This window comes from Podarcis bocagei, assembly GCF_964188305.1.
Source record: "Podarcis bocagei genome assembly, chromosome: 10".
Classification (NCBI taxonomy): Eukaryota; Metazoa; Chordata; class Lepidosauria; order Squamata; family Lacertidae; genus Podarcis; species Podarcis bocagei.
In genome coordinates, this window is record NC_138135.1 from 62,521,601 (window position 1) to 62,548,641 (window position 27,041).

General features: G+C 43.7%; 1 protein-coding gene across 3 annotated transcripts in view; it reads right to left on the minus strand.

The window, feature by feature from the left end:
- GRM8 (glutamate metabotropic receptor 8) overlaps nt 1-27,041 on the minus strand; it is a 551,348-nt gene that overhangs the window by 77,977 nt on the left and 446,330 nt on the right. For all 3 annotated transcript variants that reach the window (XM_081211526.1, XM_081211524.1, XM_081211525.1), the window contains exon 8: nt 17,410-17,546. In XM_081211526.1, coding sequence (XP_081067652.1) covers nt 17,410-17,546 — 137 coding nt within the window. The remainder of the gene's footprint in view (nt 1-17,409; nt 17,547-27,041) is intronic.

The window sequence follows — 27,041 nt, forward strand, 5'->3', positions numbered from 1 at the left end:
TAATGGAAGGAATTTGAACACAGTGCTGACAAATTTTCATGACCTAACTAACCTTGTCCTAATAAAAGTTCTGATGAATGTGAACACCATCTGGGCATAAAGTTAAAATGTCAATTTTTTGGTAAATGAAGTATTTTGGCATTGCAAAGAATACTTGGCATGAGCTGGCTGCAGCTACTTCACCCACTGTCCATATAAAGACTTTCCCCAATTTCTTGACCCTGGGGAATTTCTTAGAAGTGTATGGACTTGCTAAGATGTATAAGACTGGATCAAATAAGTGCTGGAGATGCAATGAAGTTGAGGGAATGCTATTTCATATGTTGTTGGCTTGTAAAGGGGTAAAAGAGTATTGGGAAATAATCCATAATGAATTGAAAAAAATGTTTAAAAGTACTCCCCCCCCAAAAAACACACACAACAGATTCCTTTTCGTTGGGGATAATTCAGATGGAAATTCCCAGGTGTCAAAATAGGTTATTTATGTATGCCCCTACTGCAGCCCGTGTTTTGTTAGCCCCAAATTGGAAAATGAGCAAGGTCCCAGTTAAAGAAGAACGGCAACTTAAGCTGATGGAATATGTGCAGCTTGTGGACCTAACATATAGAATAAGAGGACAAGAAGAACACATGTTTAAAGAAGACTGGAAATTTTTGTTGAATATATGGGGGGGGGGGATTGTGTACACTTGAAAACGTTGGCAGCATTAAGATAACTTCAGCAGTGTAAACAAGTTTTGATGAATATAGTAATGGAAAGCTGAATGGTTTAGTTTATGTAAAATATGCAGGGATTTATGATATACAAAATGAACCATGGAAAGAGAAGAAGGGAAGTCATTGATATATTAAGGTTGTTTAAATGAATATTCTAAATTATAAAACAGAAAATTAAATAAAAATTATATATATAAAAGTATAAAGGAAGTGCATGGACAATGTCTCTGCATCTTGCATTGAATGTAATTTACCGGTAATACCATCTGTCCAAATGTATGGACATTATATCTGTGTAAGATAAGCCAGAACAATGCTGTGTTCTGTTTAACAATAAGCTGTGGGGAGCTTAGCACTATGAGATGCTCACAGTAAGCTAGTGTGGGGATTTATGCCATGGTATGTTCAATTTTGGCATGAGACATTATTTACATGGGTAAATACAAAACACTGCCATAGGAGACAGTGCCAAATAACATCTTGCGGAGGCCCCAAGGAAGCTGAAATCTTGGCGGCCCCCTCACATTGAACTAAGAAAGCTTGATAGTTACTTTCTTTCAAAATCAAATCAATATTATTTTTATCCATTGTTGGGGGGGGGGCGGACCCTAAATGGCTGGTTCCTACTCTGACTATTTGGCAATCTGGCACTGATAAGAGAAAACTCACAGCAGTGATTTCCCCTTGCACAGCCTAGGCTTCGAAAGTGTGGGTGGGTTGTAATTTCTCTTCATTTCCAACCCAACTGAATTATTCTTTTAAGTACAGTGGACACTCGGGTTGCGAACGTGATGCACATTCACAACCTGCAGCAGCACGTCTGTGCGTGCGCGGGTTGCGATTTGGTGCTTCTGCGCATGCACAAAGTGCAATTTAGTGCTTCTGCGCATGTGCGCCCGCCAAAACCCGGAAGTCACCCATTCCAGTACTTCCAGGTTTTGGCGGTCCATAACCTGAAAAAATGCAACCTGAAGCATCTGTAACCTGAGGTATGACTGTAATTTTCCCAAGGTATATGTATACTGACTTCTTGACGGGATTTCTTTAAAAAAATAAAAAGCAAATCAAAAGGGGTGGAAATCATATTAAATGTAAAACGGATAACGGTTTATTTAGGATGGGGTGTTATTACAGTGCATAAAAGAGCGAACATATAATTAGCTCTGTGTTGTTTGGGTGTGAAGTGCTTGTGTCTGTGCGTCAAGAATTCATGCATCATTAATTTTAAATGCACAGTGATAATGGGTTCCAGAGAAGGTTTCAAATAATCCTTTCATTACTCCTGTCATAGATCAATTGTCTCTCAGGCTATACCTGTGGCTGAATAGGACGAAAGCAACATCAGTGAAGGATTGTACAGGTTTAACAGCCAAGCATACGCTTTCAGATCACCTGACATCATGCTGAACACACTACCTTTCGATGGGAATGTTTCGCAGGTTCACTTCCGTGTTGTCAGGTGATGAGAAATCAAATGGGCTACATTCATGTACATTCAGCACCACAATGTCCCTGCCTCAAATTATTTGTGTGCAGAGATCTTTCACACTGAAGGTCCTATGCATGTTGGCACACTGTGCAAAAACCAGGCGAAATCGTAATTATTTTAATTACAAAGAGTTGCGGTTAACCCTGCAATGAAATCAACAGGATAAATGTGCTTAACATTGGGAGAATTGTGCTTTAGGCTAATGAACTAAGAATTATGTGCGGTACTTCCTGTTATATATGCTTTATAGCCTACTGAAAAATCTTATTCTAGATTGATTCCCCTGCCCACTCCCCATTTAATGATTTTTAATTTACTAGGAGAGCTCCAGCTACTGAAAGCACATTCAGAACAACTAAAGGTAATTTAACCAATGGCCAATTTTGGCACCTGAGTTGAAGTACAGTTTAATTTTCATTTAAAAAATAATGAACTAATGGAATTCTCATGCCGCATTTCAGTGAAGACAATGGAATCTTCAATTTAATACCAAAAGGCTGCTGTTAAAACACTGAATGCTTGTGTGAAACCGGAATCCATGTTTGTACGTGACAGTTGCAATAATACTGGCAAAATCTTTACAGTAGCTTTCCTTGGATCGATGAGCTCCAATGAATATTACCAATGATTTAGTAGAGAAGGGATTGCCAACCTTTTGGGACTAGTGAACACATTTCAAATTTTGAGAGCATGTCGGAGCACCAGGTAAAAACAGTGGCCATGGAGCGGGCATGATGTAATACAAAATGGCTGCCACAGGGAACATGGAATAACATGAAATTAGAGAGACAAGCACCCTTTACAACCTTATTCTTGGGAAGTGAGCTGTGTTCACACACACACATACTGTTTCTGTTAGGGTGCATTCCTCAGCACCAGGAAAAAATATACAAGGTATCCAAACCATTCCCATTTCACAGAAATCACTTAGAAGTTACCTGCTCATTTTGCCACATAACTTTCTTTCTAGTGAAGCTGGAAATTTACTCTTTGAACAAATGAAATCTCAGAGTCTGGGGCACCTGCCATGGGGCACTACTGAAAACCTTCATGGGTGCTATGGCACCCATAGGCACTGGGTTGGAGACCGCTGACAGAATGTGGTATATAAATGTATTAAGGGCACTGATATTGTTTTTGTCAGCGTGGTGATTTTGCCTTCAGAAATATAATCTAGTTCAAATCCAACTCAATGCTCCCCTTGTGTGGGAGTCACAAAAAGGGCATAGCACTCACTACCGGAGCCAGAACCTTGCTACAAATTTGAAGCTGAATTTTTCATCGCATTTACTTGCTCAGGATTGTCTGAGCATTCCTCATGCTTCATTTGAGAAACTCAACTCTTGTTGACCCTGACATGATAAAGTCAAAATCTCTCCCTCTCTTTAGCAGACAGAGGTCAAGCTGCAATCTAAAATATTTCTATTTCTAATCATAGCAACACTTCTTAGCATCTGCTTTTCCTACACATGTGCTTTTCCTGATGCTCTATCTGCTGTGTGTGTGTGTGTGCGCGCATGTATGCGCACTGCCACCTGATTAAGGATGGGAAATTGACTACAGAGCAAATGTGTCACTATGTAACAGTCTGTCTCTCTCTTCCTCTCTCATTGGAACCCCGAGCCAGAGGTTTCTCCAGCTGTTTAGCAAATGAGGCTTGGGCATATAAGTATCAACCTATGCAGTTGTTCATATTTAATTTCAATACATTTTCCTGTAAGGGCAACGTCTTCAACAGCATGGTGAAATGCATTCTCTTTGGGGTTTCAATTACCCTACAGTTTTTTCCTGTCTCCCTTCTCCCCAGTCTCAATATTTTAACTACAGGCTGAGCCTTATCCCATCACACTGTAAGTGTTCTTGAAGACTAGGCCTACAGACCCCATCCTCTGCCTGCCGCTATTGATCAGGCTGTTAAGCCTGGTACTGGCACTTTCTGCAAAGAGGCTCCCTGATGAATTCAGACTCTGTTAGAGAAGGAGAACACTACATGAGTTGTGCTCTCTTGTCAGAACGATCAAACACCCACATCTGTCTGAGCAAAGGCTAGCAATCCTCCTCAGCCATCCAGCAATCTTTGCCTACTTGGTTTGGAGACAGTGGTCTTGTCTGGGCAGGGCTTTGAGGCAGGAGTCTTTAAGGGCCCGACTCAGAGAAAATGACAAAGAGGATTCCCAGTCACAGCAAGACTGGTTTGCCACATGTTGAGGGAAATCCAGTAAATCACATAACCATCTAAAGAGTGGCTCTACACCACCTCTGTAAGTCCATGAAGTCCAACATGTAAAAATTATCCATCTGCACAACTGCTTGTGAAATAGAAAAAGCCCAAGGGAGTGCTTTCAGGAACAGATCTGTAAACAACAAGACCACACTGGTATTCTTCTGGCTATTCAACTCTCAAGGAAACCTGAGCAATTTCTCAAGTTGTTTTGTTGTTTATGCACACACATCCATACTCTCACACAGAACTGCAAGCATTTTGCAATCTGGGTGTTGTTGTTTTTTTGTGCATCTTCCCCTCCCTCCTGCATAGATCTGTTTGTCAGTCCCTGTACTTGGGCCATCAAGGGTCATAACTGGACATTATGAAAGCCACACATCTCCAGACATGAGGGAGGATGAATCATTAGCATGAACTTTAGCACCAACAGATAAAAATATGTTACTGTTCCTGGTTCCCTCCAGATGATGTTGGCTATGCTGGGAAAAGCTGATTCAACTTGTGATCCATCAACATCTGGAGGACATTACACTGGCTATCCCCGATCCAAGTTGACTAAATTCTCCATTCATGCAATAGAGGACCCCTCTGCGTACATGGAGCACTTCCCTCCATAGAAAAGGAAGCCACTGCACAAAGAGAGCTTAGGATCACACCTATAAGATAACAAATGTACCATACAGTATGAATTCAGCCAAAATAGAATGGTTCCCAGTGTAGCCAGATGGCATGCACACTTAGGTCTTAGAGAACCTTCAAGATAAATTCCTACAGCTATGGGGCAATTTGTCATCTCTTCCCATGCCATATGAACTTGGTACATCCCTTGAATTGTCAAGAGAATTGCAGCATCTCTTGACTGAATTCTAAGAGCCACGAAGCCCAAGCTAGACATATACAGCAACAAACACTATTGCTCTTTCTTCTCTCCTCCAACAAGAACCACAGTGACCCTCCAAGTTGGGACTGTAACTCCCTTCAGCCCCAGCCAGTATGACCAGTGATCATGGGAGTTGTAGTCCAACAACATCTCAACAGCCACAGGTTCTCCACCTCTGCCTTAAAGTTTTCCAGGTCGCTTCTGCCTGTTGAAGAGAAACCAATGACTGAGCCAGTGACTGAGAAAAAAGGTGTTGCATATGCTCATAGAAAGTTCCCCCAAGAAATTTCACTGTCATGCCACTGAAAATATGTTTTTGTATTCCACGTCCCTTTTCTCTTTATTGTTTACTTCAACATCTCTCCCTTCTTTCCATGGAAGCATCTTCCTAGTTACCAGAGGCAAGGTAAAACCACCACAATATAAGGGTATTTATTCATTTAGAGTGTAAGGACAATGTAAGGGTATTTATTAATTTAGAATGGCTGGGGAAATCCAGTCAGATGGGCTGGGTACAAATAATAAAATTATTATTATCATCATTATCATTATTATTATGAATCAGTAGCAGCCATATCCTGCTTCAGGTGGCTAAATGGTTCAGGCAGGCTTCCCTTGCAGCAAACAAATCATTTCTCTTGAAAAGACTTTGCATTTTTAAAAAAGCAATATTCACTGCAAACTTTCTCTGTGTGGACTGAGGTTTTCCGACCCTTTCTCTGCAGACATATGAAAGTCAAATGACCACATCAACTAGGATGTAGACCAACTCCTACACCATCCTAAATCCAAAAGTCAGTCTTTACCTTACTTTGACATATATTTTTGGTCCTTTTCAGCTTGGCAGTAGCCTTTCAAAAGGATGTCCCATGAAGGAGGCAGAGCTGAACTTCCTTTGAAAATTAATAAGCACTCCAAATGTATTTCTGGCTGAGGCAAGGCATATGGTAGGCCATGCTGCTGAGGAAACTTGTCACTCGGCAGTTTTACAGCACACGTGTACAGCATTCACTGGTAAATGACCCAATTCTAAAAGAAGATTCATTATTAATCACAAAGGGAAGTAGATTTCCTAATTTATAAATGCCAAGGACTGCACGCTTGTTCTTAACAGCTTTCCTCCCATGGAAATTATAGAGCTGAGAACTCAAATTTGCTAAATCCACACATTTGTCATGAGGCAATACATAAGACCGGTGCGCAAATATTGTAGCTAAATGAATAAAACATGATTTATTTTCATTCTCTTAGATGAAGATTCTAGTTTGTGTGCTTTGTACTCATTATAAAAATCAACATAATTGTTGATATGGGCAGGGACTTTTATCTTCCTGCACTCATTGTGAAAACAGTATATGAGGTGCTGCGAGGTTAAGACGTGTCAAGAATGGTAACGCTTAAGATGCCTACAATGAGTTCAGCCATGTAGCTGCCCTGAATAGAATTGATCTGGCTATGCAGTCGAAGAATGAAGAAACAGTCTTACATCAGGGATGGTGGAACCTGTGGACCCTCAAATGTTGTCCGACTCCAGCTCCTATCAACACCACCCAGCAAGGCCAATGGTTAGGAATGATGGGTTCTGTAGCCCAGAAACATCACATCATCCTGTGTTGGGCTTGTGTCTTTGAAGGCCTGTTTGAGTGAGAGTCTGGCTCGTAAGTCAGCACAATAACCAAAGTTCATCTTCAGTGTCAGATCAAGCTGATGCTAGCAGTGAAATTTTACCTATAGTTAATACACACACACACACACACACACACACACACACACACACACACATTTTTATGGCCTAAAGTGGTATTTCGAGGTGAACTTGTAGGCTCCTGCTTAGGAAAAACTTACAAGGAAGAAAACTTAGTGGTATGCAATGTAGCCACAGACAGCACTTTGGACAAGCAGAACAGGTAATGGTAAAGGTACCCCTGCCCGTATGGGCCAGTCGTGTCCGACTCTAGGGTTGTGCGCCCATCTCACTTAAGAGGCCGAGGGCCAGCGCTGTCCGGAGACACTTCCGGGTCACGTGGCCAGCGTGACGAAGCTGCTCTGGTGAGCCAGCACCAGCGCAGCACACGGAAACGCCGTTTACCTTCCCGCTCTAAAGCGGTACCTATTTATCTACTTGCACTTAAGAGTGCTTTCGAACTGCTAGGTGGGCAGGAGCTGGGACCGAAAGATGGGAGCTCACCCCGCCGCGGGGATTCGAACCGCCGACCATGCGATCTGCAAGCCCTAGGCACTGAGGTTTTACCCACAGTGCCACCCACATCCCTACCACTTAAACTATAGTAAAGATTTCTAAAATTGTATCCATACATATAAACTAGCATATGCACATTTTATGCAAATCTGCATCCCCTATCTTCTTTTTGTGTGACTTGCAGACAGTGGCGTAGCGTGGGGGGTGCAGGGGGGGCCGGCCGCACCGGGCGCAACATCTGGGGTTAGGGCAAATCCACGGGTTAGGGGGCGCAAATCCACGGGTTAGGGGGCGCAAATCCACGGGTTAGGGGGCGCAAATTACTTGCCTTGCCCCGGGTGCTGACAACCCACGCTACGCCACTGCTTGCAGAGCTCTCTTGTGACAATACCAACTTCCTTGCCATACCAGCTCTTATTTTTGATGTTGCCCATGACAGCCATTTTGTGGTGGCACCCATGATGCTTTCGTCAATATATGAGGACCGGCACCTGGTTCCCACCCCCACCCCGACAAAAGAAACAAACCCCACTGGCAATATTATTAATTAAGTAACTAATCAACCAATTAATTTATTTATAGTCCACCTTTTCCCCTGACAGAGACTCAAGGTGGCTTACAGATAAAATAATACATATCCCCCATATGATTACCTCTAATACACAGCAAAAAAGATTAGAAGCTCATCTCCCCCCCAAAAAATGACCCCTGAATTTTTGATTTTTATTGATTTTTATTTATGTTGATGCTGCATTTTATGTTGTATTTTATGCTGTTTATGCTGTTTTAAAGTCGCATTTTAATCAATGTTTTATATTTGCTGTTAGCTGCCCTGAGCCCGGTTTTTAAACCAGGAAGGGCAGGATAAAAATAAAAATTTATCATCATCATCATCATCAAGTGCCTAATGAACCACCAAAAATAGTTATTGGGAGCATTCAGACTGGAGGCTCAAAAGCTGTTCAGGGGTTCTTCTGATAAATATTCCTTCTGAAACAATATGAATTGGGTTCCATGAGACAGTTTTTCCCCATCAGAAAGTTGCCTAGGAAATGGTGGAAATTCCAGTCTGCTAAGATAGGCCAAATTCTATTCCTTCATGAAGACTGATACCTAGAAATTGACATGATTTTGCTCTCTTGCCCTTTCAAAATTCTGCTTTCCATCAACTGTTGTTTTAAACATGGCTCATTTAGTGGGAGGCAAAAGGCCCACTACAACCCTGTGCAGTGCTCATTAAATAAAGTATATAAAAAAGTCTCTTCCTAGAAGCTGTTTGCTCCAGAGAGAATCTGAAAGGTTAGTGTGCCTTGAGGAAAGCATTTACATTACTGAGGACTAAAGGCAGAAAGCAATTTCATAGCTGGAGGGAACCCTGAAGTCAGTGAAGTCTGCTGACAGAGACAGCTTTGGGGACTTGACAATGTCTTTATCAGGCTCGAGTCAGCATTTTCTGCCCAAAGGGGAAGTCAGAATCACACCAGCAGGAGGACAAGTGGTGAAAGAGAGCCTGAGGAACTGGAGCAGTTGTCTGTAGAATCAAACTCTGAAGTAGAAGAAATCTAAATATCCAGTGCCAAGCCAAGCCAGGAACTATTAATATTCTGATGGTACTGAATAACCAGGGCTTAGAAACCTAGGTATAGGCACTCCTTGTCACTGGGATCAGCAGTGCATCCAATGAATCGATGTTTTCAGGAGGAGCATTCCTAAACTATGAATGCGCTCCTTCAAGGGGACTGCAACCCTATTCAAAACAGGCTGTTTCATCAGATCTTGGAAGTGTCAACCACCTATTCAGAGAACCTGCATCTTATCTAAATTCATACTCAATTCATTGGTCCACATCCATTCCACTACCACCTCCAGGCACAACCTTCATTGTCTCTGCTGACCCTCCGACTGTTCCTATTCTCCAGGGACAGTTCCATATATACAGAAGCTGTCCCAGTTTCTGATTTGACCCCGGAATGTTCCGCTTTTCCTCAGGACAGCCCTATTTTCATTTGAGAAATGTTGGAGGGTATGGAGTCACGTAACCTCTGAGCCAAGCAGATAAGTAAGTATAAAGCAGATAAGTAAGTATAAAAGTTGTAAGTACAGTGGTACCTCGGGTTACATACACTTCAGGTTAAATACGCTTCAGGTTACAGACTCCGCTAACCCAGAAATAGTGCTTCAGGTTAAGAACTTTGCTTCAGGATGAGAACAGAAATCGGGCTCCGGCGGTGCGGCAGCAGCGGGAGGCCCCATTAGCTAAAGTGGTGCTTCAGGTTAAGAACAGTTTCAGGTTAAGAACAGACCTCCGGAACGAATTAATTACTTTACCTGAGGTACCACTGTACACAACCTTTAAAAGACATCTGAAGGCAGCCCTGAATAGGGAAGTTTTTAAATGTTTTATTATGATGTATTTTTGAAGGTATGCATGTACCAGCATGGGCAACAAGACTGATTCCTGTAGGATCCCAGATGAGATGTACCATGCAAGCAAACAGAAATACACTGGTACTTTTTGCAGCCACCCTTCGAGATAGTATATTATCAATACTTTATAGTAGTTCTTCTAAGATTGTAACATCTCAAATTCACTACAAATTAGGATGCGTCCATCCTATTAATATCTGGAGGGCCACGGGTTCCACATCCCTGCCACAAAGGCTCTAACAACAACAGAGCCACTTGTTAGAGTGTTTTTAGTTGTTATTCCTGCTATTCCTCTAGAGGTTCTTGCTACTCCTAGCTACAAAGACATCCCTACTCACCAAAGGAGCCAACTCTTGGGGGCACTGACAGAGGAAGAGGAGTGCGGGGGGAGCACACCGCCCCTGGCAGCGCGATCCTGGTGGAGTGCCATTGCTGCTTCCCCCTCGCTCACGCTGGGCGCCCCGTCCCTGCAGGCAGCGTGCCCTGCCCCCAGGACATCCGCCAGCCCCATCCCCACCTGTTCTCTGTCCCCCGGTGCCAGAGCATGAAGCTCCGCTACTGCTTGGGGGCCAAGGGGTCTTCACCACCCCAATAAAATATTTGAAGGGGCCACCCTCAGCCCTGTATACCTGAAAGAGCATCTCCACCCCCATTGTTCAGCCTGGACACTGAGGTCCAGCTCCAAAGGCCTTCTGGTGGTTCCCTCCCTGCGAGAAGTGAGGTTACAGGGAACCAGGAAGAGGGCCTTCTTGGTAGTGGCGCCCTCCCACCAGATGTCAAGGAAACAAACAACTACCTGACTTTTAGAACACATCTGCAGGCCGCCCTGTTTAGGGAAGTTTTTTGATGTTATATCATGTTCTTAATATTCTGTTGGGAGCCGCCCAGAGTGGCTGGGGAAACCCAGCCAGATGGGCGGGGTATGAATAATAAATTACTACTACTACTACTACCACTACTACTACTACTACTACTACTACTACTATCTATGTTTGATTCCTCATGAGGAAGTGCAAGTCAAGCTAGGTCCTGCTCATAATCTGCTTCAAAGAGGCTAATGAACAGGGCCAGTGTGACCTATATCTCTATCAGAAAAGATGAGAGAGAGAGACAGAGAGAGAGTGTGTTAGAGTTCCATGCACTTCACACACATTATCTTGCTGTAATCCTTAGGTAAGGAAGGTCAGTATTAATCCATTTTACAGCTGGACAGGATGAGGTTGAGGGAGAGTGGCTTGCCTTGAGCCACCTAATGGGCACAGAGCAGAGGCAAAGCTTGCACTGAGGAATTTCTGCACGGTGCAGGCCCACACACATCTACTCAGAAGTAAGCACCGTTCGAGTTCAATGGTGGGTACAGGATTGCAGTCCTAGCACCTAAGTCTGCAGTCATAACTCCACTTACCTGCAGTAAGCACCATTGAATTCAATAGGATTTATGCCTGAGAAGACATGGTTAGGACTGAGCGGTAAGCCCCCAACTACCCTAGTTTTCTGTGCATTGTAAGTTATAATCCGTGAACCTATTAAACGGCAATATACAGTTGATCTATAAGTTCAACCTTGTTAAAACAAGGCGATTTATACCCTTTGTGGCCACAGACAGTTTGATCCACTACCTTGTTAAAAGAAGGCAATTTACATCCATTGGGATCACTGGTCCTAAAGTTTGGCTGGCATCCAAGGCACTTTGGTTTAAACAGGTTGTGGATCAGGCTCCTAATAGCACTGGCAATCAATAAGATTCAACTGGCCCCGGTGCATTTTATATATATATACAGCTGAAATGCCCATCATGTGATAAATTTCACAATAAATACCATGTGCAATAAACAAATGCACTCGGTTTAAGTAAATTGGCTCATTAAATGTGTATTTGCCTGACTGTAAGGTACGTAGAAATCCGCTGCTTTGCAAGAATGATAGCTGAAGTTGTCTTATCTAGCTACTCAGTTATATTTGGAATAGACTTTTCTGCAAGTGGGATCTAAAACAAAATGTTACGTTCTCTCTCCCTCTCTCTCTCTCTATCTCTCTCTCACACACACATGTAAAAATCCTTTTCAAGAGTTCTGCCAGGCTAGCCTAGCTCCATGCATGAAGCCAGTCAGCCAGTAAATAGGCTTTTCTGATTTTCTTTTCCAAACACCAGTAAACATTCATGGTCATTGAGCATTTTTTCAATCATCATTGGGGTGATCATATTAGGGGAAGGACCGTAGATCAGTGATGGAGCATCTGCTTTGCATGCAGAAGGTATCAGGTTCAATCCCCAACATCTCTAGGCAGTGCTGGGAGAGTGCCCTGCCTGAATCTCTGGAGAGTTGCTCTCAGTCAGGGAAGACAATATTGAATAACAACAACAACAACAACAACAACAACAACAACAACAACAACAACAATAATAATAATTTATTATTTATACCCCGCCCATCTGGCTGGGCTTCCCCGGCCACTCTGGGCAGCTTCCAAAAAATATTAAAATACTGTAATACATCAAACATTAAAAGCTTCCCCAAACAGGGCTGCCTTCAGATGTCTTCTAAAAGTCTGGTAGTTGTTGTTCTCTTTGACATCCAGTGGGAGGGCATTCCACAGGGAGGGCACCACTACTGAGAAGGCCCTCTGCCTGGTTCCCTGTAACTTGGCTTCTCGCAATGAGGGAACCGCCAGAAGGCCCTCGCTGCTAGACCTCAGTGTCCAGGTAGAACGATGGGGATGGAGACGCTCCTTCAGATATACTGGACCGAGGCCGTTTAGGGCTTTAAAGGTCAGCACCAGCACTTTAAATTGTGCTCAGAAACGTACTGGGAGCCAATGTAGGTCTTTCAAGACCGGTGTTATATGGTCTCGGCGGCCGCTCCCACGTCTAGCTGCCACGTTCTGGATTAGTTTTAGTTTCTGGGTCACCTTCAAAGGTAGCCCCAAGATCCACCAATGGTCTGACTCAGTATAAGGCTGCTTCCTGTAATTTTTATGAGTAAGCCCATTTAATTAATGACACGTATGTAGAATTGCACTCTAGGGATGGGGGAGAGGATGAAGACTTAAAAACAAACAAACCATGAACAAGGATGGAATTGTGGAGATTGGAAAAATGATAAAGCGAGAAAAAACAAAAAACTGACTGATTCATCTATCTCTATTCTGAGTAGACATGTATAAGGTTGCAATGCCAGTGGCCAATGCTATCCCCACTTCTGAAAACATCCAGTCCCTGAGTATTTTACTAGAAGGAGCAATTGCTCTTGGCCAGGGGTCAGCAAACATTTTCAGCACGGGGCCGGTCCACTGTCCCTCAGACTTTGTGGGGGGGGGCGGACTATATTTTGAAGGGGGGGGGGAATGAACGAATTCCTATGCCCCTCAAATAACCCAGAGATGCATTTTAAATAAAAGGACACATTCTACTCATGTAAAAACACATTGATTCCTGGACCGTCCGAGGGCCAGATTTAGAAGGCGATTGGGCCGGATCCGGCCCCCGGGCCTTAGTTTGCCTACCCATGCTCTTGACCCCAGACTGCTGTTAGCAATCTGCTTCTTCGGGGGTTGTCAAGAGTGGGCCATTGTTTGGGAAGATTACTGGACAGCTGAGCCACTGAAGGGATAACCAATTAAGGACTGCAATATTAAGCACACTTTTTGAAAGTTAGCCCCTACTGAACAAGGTACTTATTTGTGGCTGAGCCTACATCAGATTGTATTTCAATTGCCAAGTAACAGAAAAAAACAACAGAAACAAAGTGAACTGGTTCCTTATCACAGGAAACCCCTCTTTGTTCCAGAGGTGGAGAACCTATGGCTCTCCAGATGTTGGTGGAACTCCAACTCCCATCAACCCCAGTCAGAATGGCCAGTGGTCAGGGATGATGGGAGCAGTAATCTAGCATGTGGGTGCCGGGGGTTCTCCCCCTTTATTCTAAGGAGCTTGGGGGAGCCTGCACAGCATTATTTGATTTTATCATTACAACTTTACGATGGCCATGACTTGTCAAACGCCACTCAGTGGAGCTTAATGGTTGAGGCGCAATCCGAGCAATGCCCCCGATTCGGAGCTGAGCAAAGTGAATCTCCTAATTATCTACAACACACAAATTGTAGCAGAGTAATAACCTTAATGAAGCTTAATGAACCACAGAAATAAGTGCAAGTATAATAAAAAGGCAATGTCCAAAGCTCACATCTTAAGACTTGATTGGATTTCCAGAGGTATGTGTGTTATTAGCTTAATTCCTCAAAGACAGGGATGGGGAACTGGTAGCCCTCTAGAAGTTCTTGAGGACCTGAGGACGTTGTTGGACTACAACTCCCATCACCCCTGACCATCGGCCATGCTAGCTTGGGCTGATGGGAGTTGGAGTCAACAGAATCTAGAGGCCACAGATTAACCACCACTCCCCCAAGTCGTAGGATAAAAGTCAATAGACTACCATTAAGTCAACTGGTTCACATAATATGGAATGCATGTTCCATATTGGTATTGGGTATGTGTCATTCCTTTAAAAAAAACCCCCACACACCTCTAAGTAATCATATCATCAGAAATTGTAGCAATTGATAACTCATACACAAATTGAGAAGAAGGTATGGAGGGAAAAGCAGACAGAGGCATATATTTCAGTAATATCCCATAAACCCGGACATTTTTTAATTAAGAGAGCACCATGTCTGCACATCACATCCAAACAGAGTATAGGCAGAAAAGCAACTATACAACTGGAAATACAGCAGAGCTGATTCAGTAAATCTTTTGGGGGAGGGATGATTACATCCAAATAAACCTGAAAACAGTGATTTAAAATGCATTCACGGGATAGTAGCACTGAATGGTAGCCGTACACAGAACCTAGAATTTATCAGGGGGCGAAATGCCTGGAAACAAAGGATTTGTTCCTGTTAACTACAAAGTTTCCAGACTGGAACTGCATCCCAAAACTGTCCCTCGCTTCTTCTTCCTTTCTTTTTAAAAAACATATTTTATATTAAAGATTTCTTGCTTCTTTTGTGTTCCTCTTCCTGTTTTCTTTTCAGCAGAGATTTATAGTTTAGGGGCGGACTCAAGACCACAGAAAAGCAGAGGAACCGATTCCAGCTTCTGAGCCAAAGACCACAGCTTTGTCTTTGCACCCAAGAAAGAGCTAGATGGCCTTTTGCCAGGGAGCAATAGAAAGAAAAGAGCAAATATGGTAAAGGTGTTTTATCACTGTAGCGGCTGGAAACGGGAAGCTATTATATGCATTACTGTTGGTAGCACACTGATAATTACTGCAAAGTAGTCTCCGAGGAACAATCATTTGTAAATACTTACACTGTTCTTTTTGTTATTGTTTATCATGGGCCTGTTACACTACGAACCAAAGCTATACAATGCCTGTTTGGTCTGTCAGGAAATACATAGTGATAAATGAAACATTTAAAGGTTTGCACCCCTTTATTTGAAACTTATATAATATTTTTTTAAAAAAATGGGGGAGGGGGAAATAGCCAACTCAAAATCCAGCTTTGGTTTTAGACCATAACTATGGCATTTCACTAAAAATATATATTTGCACGGGTCTGTCTTCTGGGATCAAAGCCCACACTCTCTGTAGCTCCTAGTCCAGCATTTATCAAACGACAACACCTTCCCATGTCATTTGCTCTGTCAAAGGACCCATGAACACCTGCTGCAGAACTTTTCCATAATGGGGAGGATTTGGGGTGATATTATAGCTTAGGGTAGCCAGCACAGTGCCCTTCATATGTTAATGGATTATAAATGCCTTCATCCACAGCCAGCACAACCAATGGTCAGTGATGATGGGAGTTGTGGGTCTACAATATCCGAAGGGTTGTTCTAGAGAAACATTCCATTCAACTCAGCTTCCACCCTTCAGGTATGCGACCTGAGCTGTTAATGTATGAAAACAATTTTGCAAAAATGGGTGACCAGAAATCAGGTCTTATCTTATAGGTCTCCACTGGGATCATGTCTTCTCCTGGAGCTTTATTAGCTAGTTGTCTTGCGATTAACCTCTTAATCTGATTGGGCGTGACATCTGGCCATTCTGGCAGTTCTAACAACTGAGTATAGTAAACTTGTGGGGGTGAGTCAGGACAGGGGCCATATATTCCTGCAAAATATGTCACCCAATCCTTTCCTTGGGCAGATGCTTCTAACGAGTAGCCCAGCCCATTTGTACCTTGGGCAACCAGATGCCAAAATTTCCGTGAGTCCTTTTGAAGTGCTGCATCTCCCAATGCTTTCCACTGTTGTTCATAATATATTTGTTTCTTGCTTTTAAGTAATAATTTATAATTGTATTGTAATTGGGCTACCTCAGCTTGTAGAGCAAGATTGTGCTTATCCTGTTCTAACTTCAATTTTCTAAGTTCTCTAGCTAGGCATTTTTTGCTATTCTGACATTTCTTATCAAACCAAGTCTGTCTTTTAAACTTTTCGTTTTTTATCACACGAGATAAAATAATTCTCTGTTACTGGACACTAGGCTACTATTCAACTCTATTCAAGTAGTGGACAGGTTTGTTGGGCTCCATCACTGGCCCATGTGTAAGAGATGTTAACACACCCAGTACCAATTTCTGATATTGGTAGGGAAGCTGTCTTTCAGGAAAGCTTTTCGCCATTAGTGCATGCAAAGGTGGACAATGTAATATCCAGCACTACACTGAATAACTTGGACAGCTTTTCTGGTAACCCCATCATTCTCTGGAACACAGTTTCAAAAACCACAGTCCTGACTAATCCACCTTGATCAGATGCACCTGAACATTTGATCTTACCTAATTAACCAACACGTATTAATTGAATATTGATACATCATGCAATGGTGGAACAGCGTTTAAAGAAATGTTTTATTTATTTTTCTTATTTCTGAATAAATCTTGTTTTAAAAAGAAGACATGAAATAATAAAACATTAATCAAACGCTCATAAGAATTATGAAAAAGTAAACAATTTTTACAAAAGTGAGGAGTTATCCAGCACCTTGTTTTGTATTCCAGTATAGCATTAAACAGTCCCTGCCCCCAACATGCTCTTGGAGGCAGTAGGTCTCTGAATAATAGTTTTGGGGAATCACACATAAGGAGAATGCTGTTGCACTCAGATTCTGCTTATGGGCTTCTCACAGGCATCTAGTTGGCTACTGTGAAACAACATGCTAGACTAGTGGGGCCTTTGCAGAAGAGGTCTCTGATATTTTAGTGATGACCCTATTGTCCAAAACAACTGGATGTTTATTTTATATTAATCACAAACAGTATGAAGCAACACCTGTGCCTTCTCTTTTGATATCGACCCTTTTAGTATTCTTTAACAGGAATGGCTTTAAGTTTGAGAAACACGTTGTTTAGAAGCTCTGAGAAAACAGTGCAAGGAGCGTTCTGTTTTCTTTTGCTCCTCTTAAGTAAGAGTAGCCAAATGAGCTAAACTGTACAATTGAAAATAACAATTTGCAGTGACTTACACTTAGATGAAGCTGGTTTGTCCAGTGTCCAATGATTTTGTATTCTGCGGTTCTGTTGGTTAGCTGATATTGAAAGATATCATAGCGTCCAGGCGCATCTCCATTCTCATTGAAAATAACAGGTGTTCCAGCACTGCCTGTAAGAGATCGTAACACAAGGATTTCAGGTTTCTGTGTTGTTGTTTTTAGATTACGGCATAATGTGCTGAAAATCAATTGTGGTTGGAAAACAAAACTTAGCAGTAATGCGATCACCATGGTAGCTCTACCACACATCCACAACTTTCCTAGCTACAAACAATTTTCTTATGGTTAAAGGAAGAGGTTTCTACAGCGGACATGTCTTGCTGGGGAAAGTAACACACATGAATTATGACAACTATGACTACACATGGCCGAAGCGGATTTGCATCACTTCCAGCAATGCTGAAAAGAGAAAAAGAAAAGGGAAGAAACATGAAAAGCACTCCACTGTTCAAAAAAGAGAAGCAGATTTATCTAGTCACACTACTGGCTAAATCCTTTTGCTCTCTGGCAAATTGGCTTGGAGTTCAGATCAGTAAGGATTCACTGGGCTGCTAGCTGTGTTAAACAATTTCCTATCCAGTAAGGGACAAGGAACACTAAAACTCCATTAATGAGTGACTTGGGGGCAACCCCAAAATCCCCTTCCGCAAAAAAACCCCACTTTGTTTTTGTTTGTCGAACCAGTCCTCTTCAAAGGTAAAGGTAAAGGGACCCCTGACCATTAGGTCCAGTCGTGGCCGACTCTGGGGTTGCAGCGCTCATCTCGCTTTATTGGCTGAGGGAGCCGGCGTACAGCTTCTGGGTCATGTGGCCAGCATGACTAAGCCGCTTCTGGCGAACCAGAGCAGCGCACGGAAACGCCGTTTACTTTCCCGCCAGAGCGGTACCTATTTATCTACTTGCACTTTGACGTGCTTTTGAACTGCTAGGTTGGCAGGAGCTGGGACCAAGCAACGGGAGCTCACCCCATCATGGGGATTCAAACCGCCCACCTTCGGATTGGCAAATCCTAGGCTCTGTGGTTTAACCCACAGCGTCACCTGTGTCCCTGTCCTCTTCAAACAGACATTTAATTTTACAGTCTTATGAAAAAGAATAAGGCAACATCACTCAGCGACGGTAGGGCAAGGTGGGGCAAGGAAGGAACAAGTCCTTGCCTGGTCAGCAGAGAGTCCCATTTCTCCTCCAAATATTCCTCTGGTAACAGCTCCCAGAGGCTGGAGGGTTGGGCAAGGCAGGTGGGAAAAGCCCTTGCCTGGTGGCTTGCAGAGTCGCATTCCCCTCACCAGATATGAACCCTGATTTGAACAAGTACCACTATCATTTTCTCAAAGTACCATGTCATAATTTCTGTTTGACACAAAGAGGCGTTTGCCTTTCAAGATATCTAGGGGGAGGGAGAGAATTGCTGAAAATTACATTTCCTATAGAACTCCTCTAAATATGCCCCATTATCACTATGGGCCTACACTCCATTAGAGCCGTAATTAGTCAAGGAAATAATGAGGAGGGGGAGAGAATAAAAAAAGAGAATACCATTTACTCTCTCCACAGTCATATTTATTTAACATACATTATTAGAACTATCTCCCTAAGAAAATATTCCTCCTTCACTCCCTGTCACAAGGAAAACGGTCAAATGGAGCAGCTTCGGTAATGAACAGTCGCCCATGAGGCAAATATTTCTGAAAGACTGAAGGAGCTTGAACACACATGAGAGCTCAATTTAGTGCCTATTAGCCAGAAGACATACCTAGAAAGAAACATAATGAACTAAGAATGTTCACATACGGCATAAGAAGCGAAACAGGAAGCGCTTCATCCTTATGAAGACCTTTTTATTCACTTTTTATAACAACTTGTGTTTTTTATAGATCTGGGATTCGCAATTGTACATTTTCTATTTTGCTGTAGATCTGCCAGAAAGAACCATTTTAATGCTGCTTTTATGGCTTTCCGTTGCATTTTCAATGTTATATTTTATTTCTTTAATTTTGGGGAGCCGCCCAGAGAATACATGTTATTGGGTCGCCACACAAACGCACTATATCAATAAATAAATTCATTTGTATAATGTCCAATTGTGAAGCTGGGGGAAATCACTGGAGAGCGTATTGGAGATGAATGAGGGAAACTCAGTTCCAAGTTTGTATTTGGCTAGAAAACTCACTGTTCCAGTTTGCACCTAATTCTCAACCACAGTTCAGCCCTGTGTGAGTGAGTTGAAACAAGCTTGAGCAAAGTCCTGAGCTTACATGCTTACTAAGACAGTGGGGAGATAGACTCCTGCAGCATTCGGTTTCACTTCATGTGAATCCTGGCTTGCGTGGCAAGGCCCCGAACCCTCCCCCTTTGTTGGAATAAAGACACTTGGCACCAGTATTTTAGGTTAATGGGCTAAAAAAAGGCCACAACTTTATGGGTTACAGAATGTGAGTGGTATTGGCTTAGGCATTGGAACCAAACCAGTTCTGTTGACCTTTAAAGCCCTAAACAGCCTTGGTCCAGTATACCTGAAGGAGCGTCTCCACCCCCATCATTCTGCCTGGATACTGAGGTCCAGCGCCGAGGGCCTTCTGGTGGTTCCCTCCCTGCGAGAAGCCAAGTTACAGGGAACCAGGCAGAGGGCCTTCTCGGTAGTGGCACCCACCCTGTGGAACACCCACCCACCAGATGTCAAATAGAAAAACTACTACCAGACTTTTAGAAGACATCTGAAGGCATCCCTGTTTAGGGAAGCTTTTAATGTTTAATAGGTTATTATATTTTAATATTTTGTTGGAAGCCGCCCATCTGGCTGGGGAGACCCAGCCAGATGGGCGGGGTATAAATTATTATTATTATTATTATTATTATTATTATTATTATTATTATTATTCCAAGTATATCTGACTTCTGCCTGCCATGCAGGAAGTCTCAGAAGGGTTTACCACCAGTAGGGGGAGCCCTGTTGATGCACATCAACTAGGAGCTCCACCAGGGTCAACAATATGGGTTATGCCATGGCCCTAGGCTTTGGATGGGGCACGCCCCCCGGATTCCTTTAACGGAATACCCTTGAAATAGGAGGGGTAGGTGATGGCCTCTACCTTCCCTCACAGCCAACCGGATACTCCAATGCCTAACCGCCAAACCTCACAAAGTTGTGACGATTTGCTACGAAGTAGGTGAAAAACCAAATGGCTGGTGCCAATTTGCCAAGTGGAAAAAATTCCTACCAGGCCCCTTCAGCAGGTGACCAACTGAGGTCCATAGCAAGGTCAAAGGATTAAGAGCCTAATCTTAGGGAGGGAGGACGGGAGAACTGTGTGAGCAGGAACCAGAGAAAGGGGGCGAGGTCCCGCCCGTAGGCTGCTTAAATGTTGCGCGCTACGCGCCCTGGCCAACTGGATTGGTCGGCCTAGGGCGTGACGCAGAGGGGACTCCCTATGATGCGGGGGCTAGCCACACCCCCATGCACGGGGTCGGCTCCCAGCCAGCCCGCAACTCCATTTCCCCAGGGAAGGGAAATGGCTTTGTTGTTACATACAAACCAAAGATAGTAGTTTGCAACAAGCACTATTTAATTCAACAGAGACCGCTTGCCAGGAGCCGTTACACTAGGGCCCTCCCATGAGACGAGGGCCCTTCAGGATTTAACCTCCTTCCGTTGGGCCTGTAAGACAGAGCTATTCCACCTGGCCTTTAATTTGAATTCACCCTGATCTTTTATTTCCCTTCTCTTCCCTCCCTCTCCCCTTTTATGAAGATTACCCACTCTGAGACCCCACAGCTAATTCTCCCCTGGCCTCCTCGCTGGCCCAAGTAGGATCAATTCAGCCAGCTAGCCCTGGTGACTATCTAATGCTTATTAGATGGATTTCCCCTAAACTGAATTCTGAACTTTGAATTTTATTGTTACAGTCATAGTTGAATGCACTTCAGGTTTAGTGCGTTTGAGTTGCACTCCGCGGCAACCTGGAAGTAATGGAGCGTGTTATTTCCGGGCTTCGCCGCTCGCGCATGCGCAGACGCTCAAAATGACATCACGCGCATGCGCGGAAGCGATGAAACACGACCCGCGAACACGCACGTGCAGACGCGTCTTGCATTCCGTTTGCATCCCGAGGTACCACTGTATTGATGTTTTTATACTGTATTTTATGCTGCTTTTACAATTAAGTGTTTTAAATTTGTTGTTAGCCGCCCTGAGCCCGCTTTTTGAACCGGGAAGGATGGTGCATAAATAAAAAAAAAAATATTATTATTATTATTACACTAGCTGCCTAGCTGGTGGGTTGCTGTTGTTCCCTGGGAGGGCAGAGGGCAAGGCAGTGGGAAGGTTAGCACAGTGCAAATGCACTGGCAGGAATGCCAGATTGGCTCCACTGATGTGTTTGCACTACACCTACATCCCACTGCTTCCCCTTTCTCCCTCCCAGTAGGCAACAACAACCCACCTTCTGGAAAACTCATCATTGGTGGGAAAGTAGGGTAGAAATTTAGCTAATAGAACAATGAGCTTCCTACTCCTGCTTTGAATAGGTATAAAATCACACACTTCATTGGGACGTACTTACAGGATCACTGCTTTAGCAAACTAGAAATTGCACATGTTTTTTAGAATTACTCGGCTCTGAGAAATTTGATATAGGCAGTGGCTGACAGCAACAGACACATATTGATTTATCTGCAAAGGTGCCTAACATTAGTGCATTGGTCAGCATTCTGTAGATGTAGGTAACCTTTTTTTTAGAGAGAGAGAGACAGAGAAAAACATGTCAGACTCTATCAGCAGTCTATCAGCACAGTCCGATGCTGCATTTTAATTAATATACTGCTGTTTTGCTTTGGATGCTGGATGAAAGTGTGTCGAGGTGTAACACACTGCACATCCAAAGTCTCCTACAGCAACGGCATCCCAGAGCTTCCCAAAGTCTTTCTGTACATTTCAACAGCAGCAACTGTATAGCAATTTGGGATGCTGAGAATGCTGGAAGCCCAAGAAACGGGACAGTAGCAGTTGGCAGGGTGGGGTGGCTTGCCTTACAGGACTTCCCCACGTGGAGGTCGTTGCTGTTCACCAAGCAGGGAGGCAATGCAGAGCTCAGCACAGTGTGGATGCGGCAGTCAAAGCATCAGATTGGTTCTGCCACTGCACCAACCTACCTGCCACTACACCCCTCTCTGTCTTGGTTATTGGCAGCAGCTTCCACATGTCAGGAGCTCGTCCTACTCTCGAGTAGGACCCTGGCAGAGACACATGCCCAATTGGCATGTTCTTTCCCTCCTGGTTTTTTGTTCAGGAGCTTCAAAAGCTTTCTTCTGCCCGAACATCACAGTGACCGATGCCAACAGACATCGGCACACTTAGGGATCCACAGCCTTCGCAGCTTGTGTGACAGACCTCAGTAACTCAGCATTTTGGCTAATCTACTTTATTTACATATAAACACACACGGAGCACTGCAACATGGCTCCCTCTCTAGCATCAGACAGCAAAGAGGAAAAGGACAAAGGACAATAGTTCCACTTCCCGGAACACAGTAACACAAACATCCTCTCTCCATCACTTCCCACTCTGTGGAGTCAAAACATACACTGTCATGTGATAGACAACAATCCCATGACTGCAATCACGGAGCAGGAATTCTAACACCACATTGGGAAGTCAGGGAAGGCATGCGACACCACCACACCAGCTACTACTGGACCAGAGAAGGTAAAAAAGGTAAAGGACCCCTGGATGGTTAAGTCCAGTCAAAGGCAACTATGGGGTTGCGGCGCTCATCTCACTTTCAGGCAAAGGGAGCCAGCCTTTGTCCACAGACAGCTTTCTGGGTCGTATGACCAGTATGACTAAATCGCTTCTGGCTCAATGGAACACCATGACAGAAATCATGTGAAGGTAAATGCTATTTACCTTCCCGCCTCAGTGGTACCTATTTATCTACTTGCATGGTGTGCTTTTGAACTGCAAAGTTGGCAGGAGCTGGGACAGAGCAACGGGAGCTCACCCCTGTTGCCAGGATTCGAACTGCCAACCTTCTGATCAGTAAGCCCAAGAGGTTCAGTGGGTTAGACCGCAGCACCACCCGTGTCCCATGTTGGACCAGAGAGACATGCCCATAACAGGGTACATTTGCCCTCCCCCCACTAAATCTTCCACTGCCCAAGAGACAAGTCAGGCAAAGGCCTGTATTTCAAAGGGAAGAACAAATGCTTTGCATGAAAAAATCTTGCAGTTCAGTCCTTGACATGTCTTGGAAGAATTGAGAAAGGGTCTCCTGCCTAAAGCTCTCGAAAGCAGCTGCCTGTCAGTGTAGATGATACTGGCTTAGATGGGGCAATGGCATGGGGCAGTTTCCTGCATTCTCTGTCAGAGGAAACAGTTGTAATGAGAAAGCATGCGCAAGCTGGTTCTCTCTTGCATATGTATGGCTACTCCTTGATTCCTGGTGAAAGGTACGAGCAAGTAATCAATGTGAAATAACTTCTACAAAGTATTAAACACAGATCAGAAATACAATTCTTTAATAGCAGTGTTCAATGGCAGTGTAGACCCCCACCACCACCACTTGCAAGACATCTTCTACCAAGGAGAAATTAAATATAGACTTCTGGACAATCCACTAAACAATTGTTTCATTATCGTCAATTTGTCAATAAATTTAGATCAACTGAAACAAGACTCATCAAACATTTTCAAAATATCACCCATAGTGGTGTGGTGTGTAAATGCCAACTTGTGTAATGCTTAGTATTGTCAACAAAAAGGAGCACAGTTTTGTGGCGTGCTGCAATGGCACACCAAGCAGCACACAAAACACTGCTTTAACTAGCATCTGTGTGAAGCAAAGCTGGTCTCCTACATTATGCTGACCGAATCGCATTCTCACTAGAAAAGGATGCTAGACAAAACTGCTGACTCCACAGTGTACAGCAATCCCTTGAGATGGTCCATTTCTCCTGAGTCACTCTCAGATCTGTCATCCCTTATTTGTACTAAGTTTGGAAACTAGCTTTGTGATGTCCTAATGGGGGAGGTGATGCCTTTGTCCATTGCATTGCATTGTGTCATGTCATGATGTGCTTTGAAAATTCAGGGCTGTTAGTGTCTGTCATTGAGTTCATCCTACTGATAAGAAGAAGAGTTTGGATTTGATATACCGCTTTATCACTACCCTAGGGAGTCTCAAAGCGGCTAACATTCTCCTTTCCCTTCCTCCCCCACAACAAACACGTTGTGAGGTGAGTGGGGCTGAGAGACTTCAGAGAAGTGTGACTTGCCCAAAGTCACCCAGCAGCTGCATGTGGAGGAGCGGAGACGCGAACCTGGTTCCCCAGATTACGAGACTACCGCTCTTAACCACTACACCACACTGGCTCTCACTTATCACACTGATAAAATAAACTCCAAGTAATGGGGCCTCCAAATATTTTTAATTCTAATATTCATAATCCACGCCATCAAAAAGCCAGATGCCTAGATTTAATTCAGAGAAAAGCAACTCTGTTAGACAGGGTAACTCCTTCAAAAGCAGGCAAGAATGATTTTGGACCAGCATGTGATCCTTGAACGCTGCGCAGATCAAAATAAAAATTGCTTCAAATATGAAGCCATATTGAGAGTCTGCTGTGGTTTATAGCCTCATCTGTCATTATCATTAATTTCTATAATCAGTTTGAGTGCCAAGGATGCCCCCCCCCAAACCTGGATTGCTTTCCTTTTTAATTAGCTGTTAAACGCAGCCACAAAATTGTCTGATGTAGATAAATTAAATTACAGTGGTAGATGAAACAGAAAAAAGAAGAGCGCTGATATGAATGTACAGTACTCAGGTGCCCCAAAGACAATCTTTAAATAAAAAATAAAAAATGGATGGTTGCTAACCTGCTTACCTCTATTGTTCATTTAACAGAGACTGGTATAATAGGTTTAAATGGAAAGAGAAACTTATAAAATTTAGAGCTCACTTTAAAGACAGAATGCCAAAGAAAGAATGATAACTAAGTGGAACTAAAGCATTCTAATTAGAGACTGTTGCATTGGCAGATAAAAGTGTGCTGCATCCAGTTTCGTGATAAACGAAGCTATTATCAATGCAAACCCACAAACAGAAGAATGATTTTCAATACGGGATTGAAAATAGAAAATGATTGTCCTCCAACAGCTATTAGAATCTGCATAGACAAAGGCAGGATCTATTATCAGAACAGTGTAAAAGAGATGCTCATTTTGACTTGGTGGCTCTAAAAGATTCTTCTAGCATAGAATTCCAACCCGCTCTCAAATGAGTGTGCCAGACATTGCAGAAATGTACCTGCTTGGGATCTTATTGCACAAAAATCAATAAAGCTTGGCTTTAAATAACTTCCACTTCTTTTCCCTTTCATTTCTTTAACAATATCTATATACTGCTTCACTGTAAATGAAACCTCTAAGCGGTTTACAGATTTAGGATTAAGATGTAAAGTAGATGATCTATGAAACTGAAGATCTTTCCTCCGACAATGACCAGTGCTGGATTACAGACAGGGACTTTGAAAGCATACATAATATACGGTAGAAAGGGGATTTAGTGTACTTTTTTCCCACCTGTACAACAATATTGTGCCAGATAAATGACAAATCAGAGAAGAGGTCTCAGATAACATTCCACCCTCACAGTTAGTCCTGATGGAGAGAAAAGCCAACGCTTCACTTCAAATCCTGCTGTCCAAAGGGTCTTCGTCAATGGTTTGTTGTTTGCCACAACCACGGTTGCCCTGCATACCATTTTTGGGAGTTCCAGCATCTTGTGCAGTACAATCGCATAAATCTTTAGTTAAGGGATTAACTGATCAGTCTATTTTTGTCCCAGGTCCATTTGGCATCTGCTTTTATTCTAAGTCCATTCTGTCCTATTTCTGCACACATATACTTTTTCTAGAGTACACAAAGCCACTTCCGAACTCCGGAGGGGGGGGGGGTTGCGTGCGCACGCCCCCATCCACACTCTCGCGGGGCTGGCGCCAGCCCCGCGGGGACTTGCATCTCATCCATATTCATAGCTGGCAGCACCAGCCAATGGGCTGCCGTCGGGGGCGGGGCTAACTGAGGGCACATAAGGTGAGGGTAGCCTGGGCTCGCCCCTTTTCTCCCTTTGCAGCAGCCGCGGTTTCCCACCCACCCACCCTTTAGGCATGCATTTGGACTTTGCTATGGGCTTCGGCTGGTCGCCGCAAGGGGCCTGGTAGGAGTTTTTCCATTTGGCTAATTGGCTGAATTTTGAAGCCACTTGGTTTTTTCGCCTACCTCGTAGCAAAACGTCACAACTCTCGGGTTTTGGCGGTTAGGCATTGGCAGGGGTATTGTTATGCAAATGAGGTTGGGGGGGAGGATCGCCATCACCTCCCCCAATGCTTGGAGGGTAGTTCGTTAAAGGACTCCGGGGGGCGTCGCCTCGTCCGAAACCTAAGGTGGCTAGGGCCTAAAGCGCGCTCCCGAGCGGCAACCCCTTGGGGAGCACCTACGGATGTACATCTGGGGGGCTCCCCTTGTTGGTGCTTAACCCTCCCCGGTTAGACCGGATAGACTGTTAGGGCCAATGCCTAAGGCCAATACCGCTCTTACCTGTAATCAA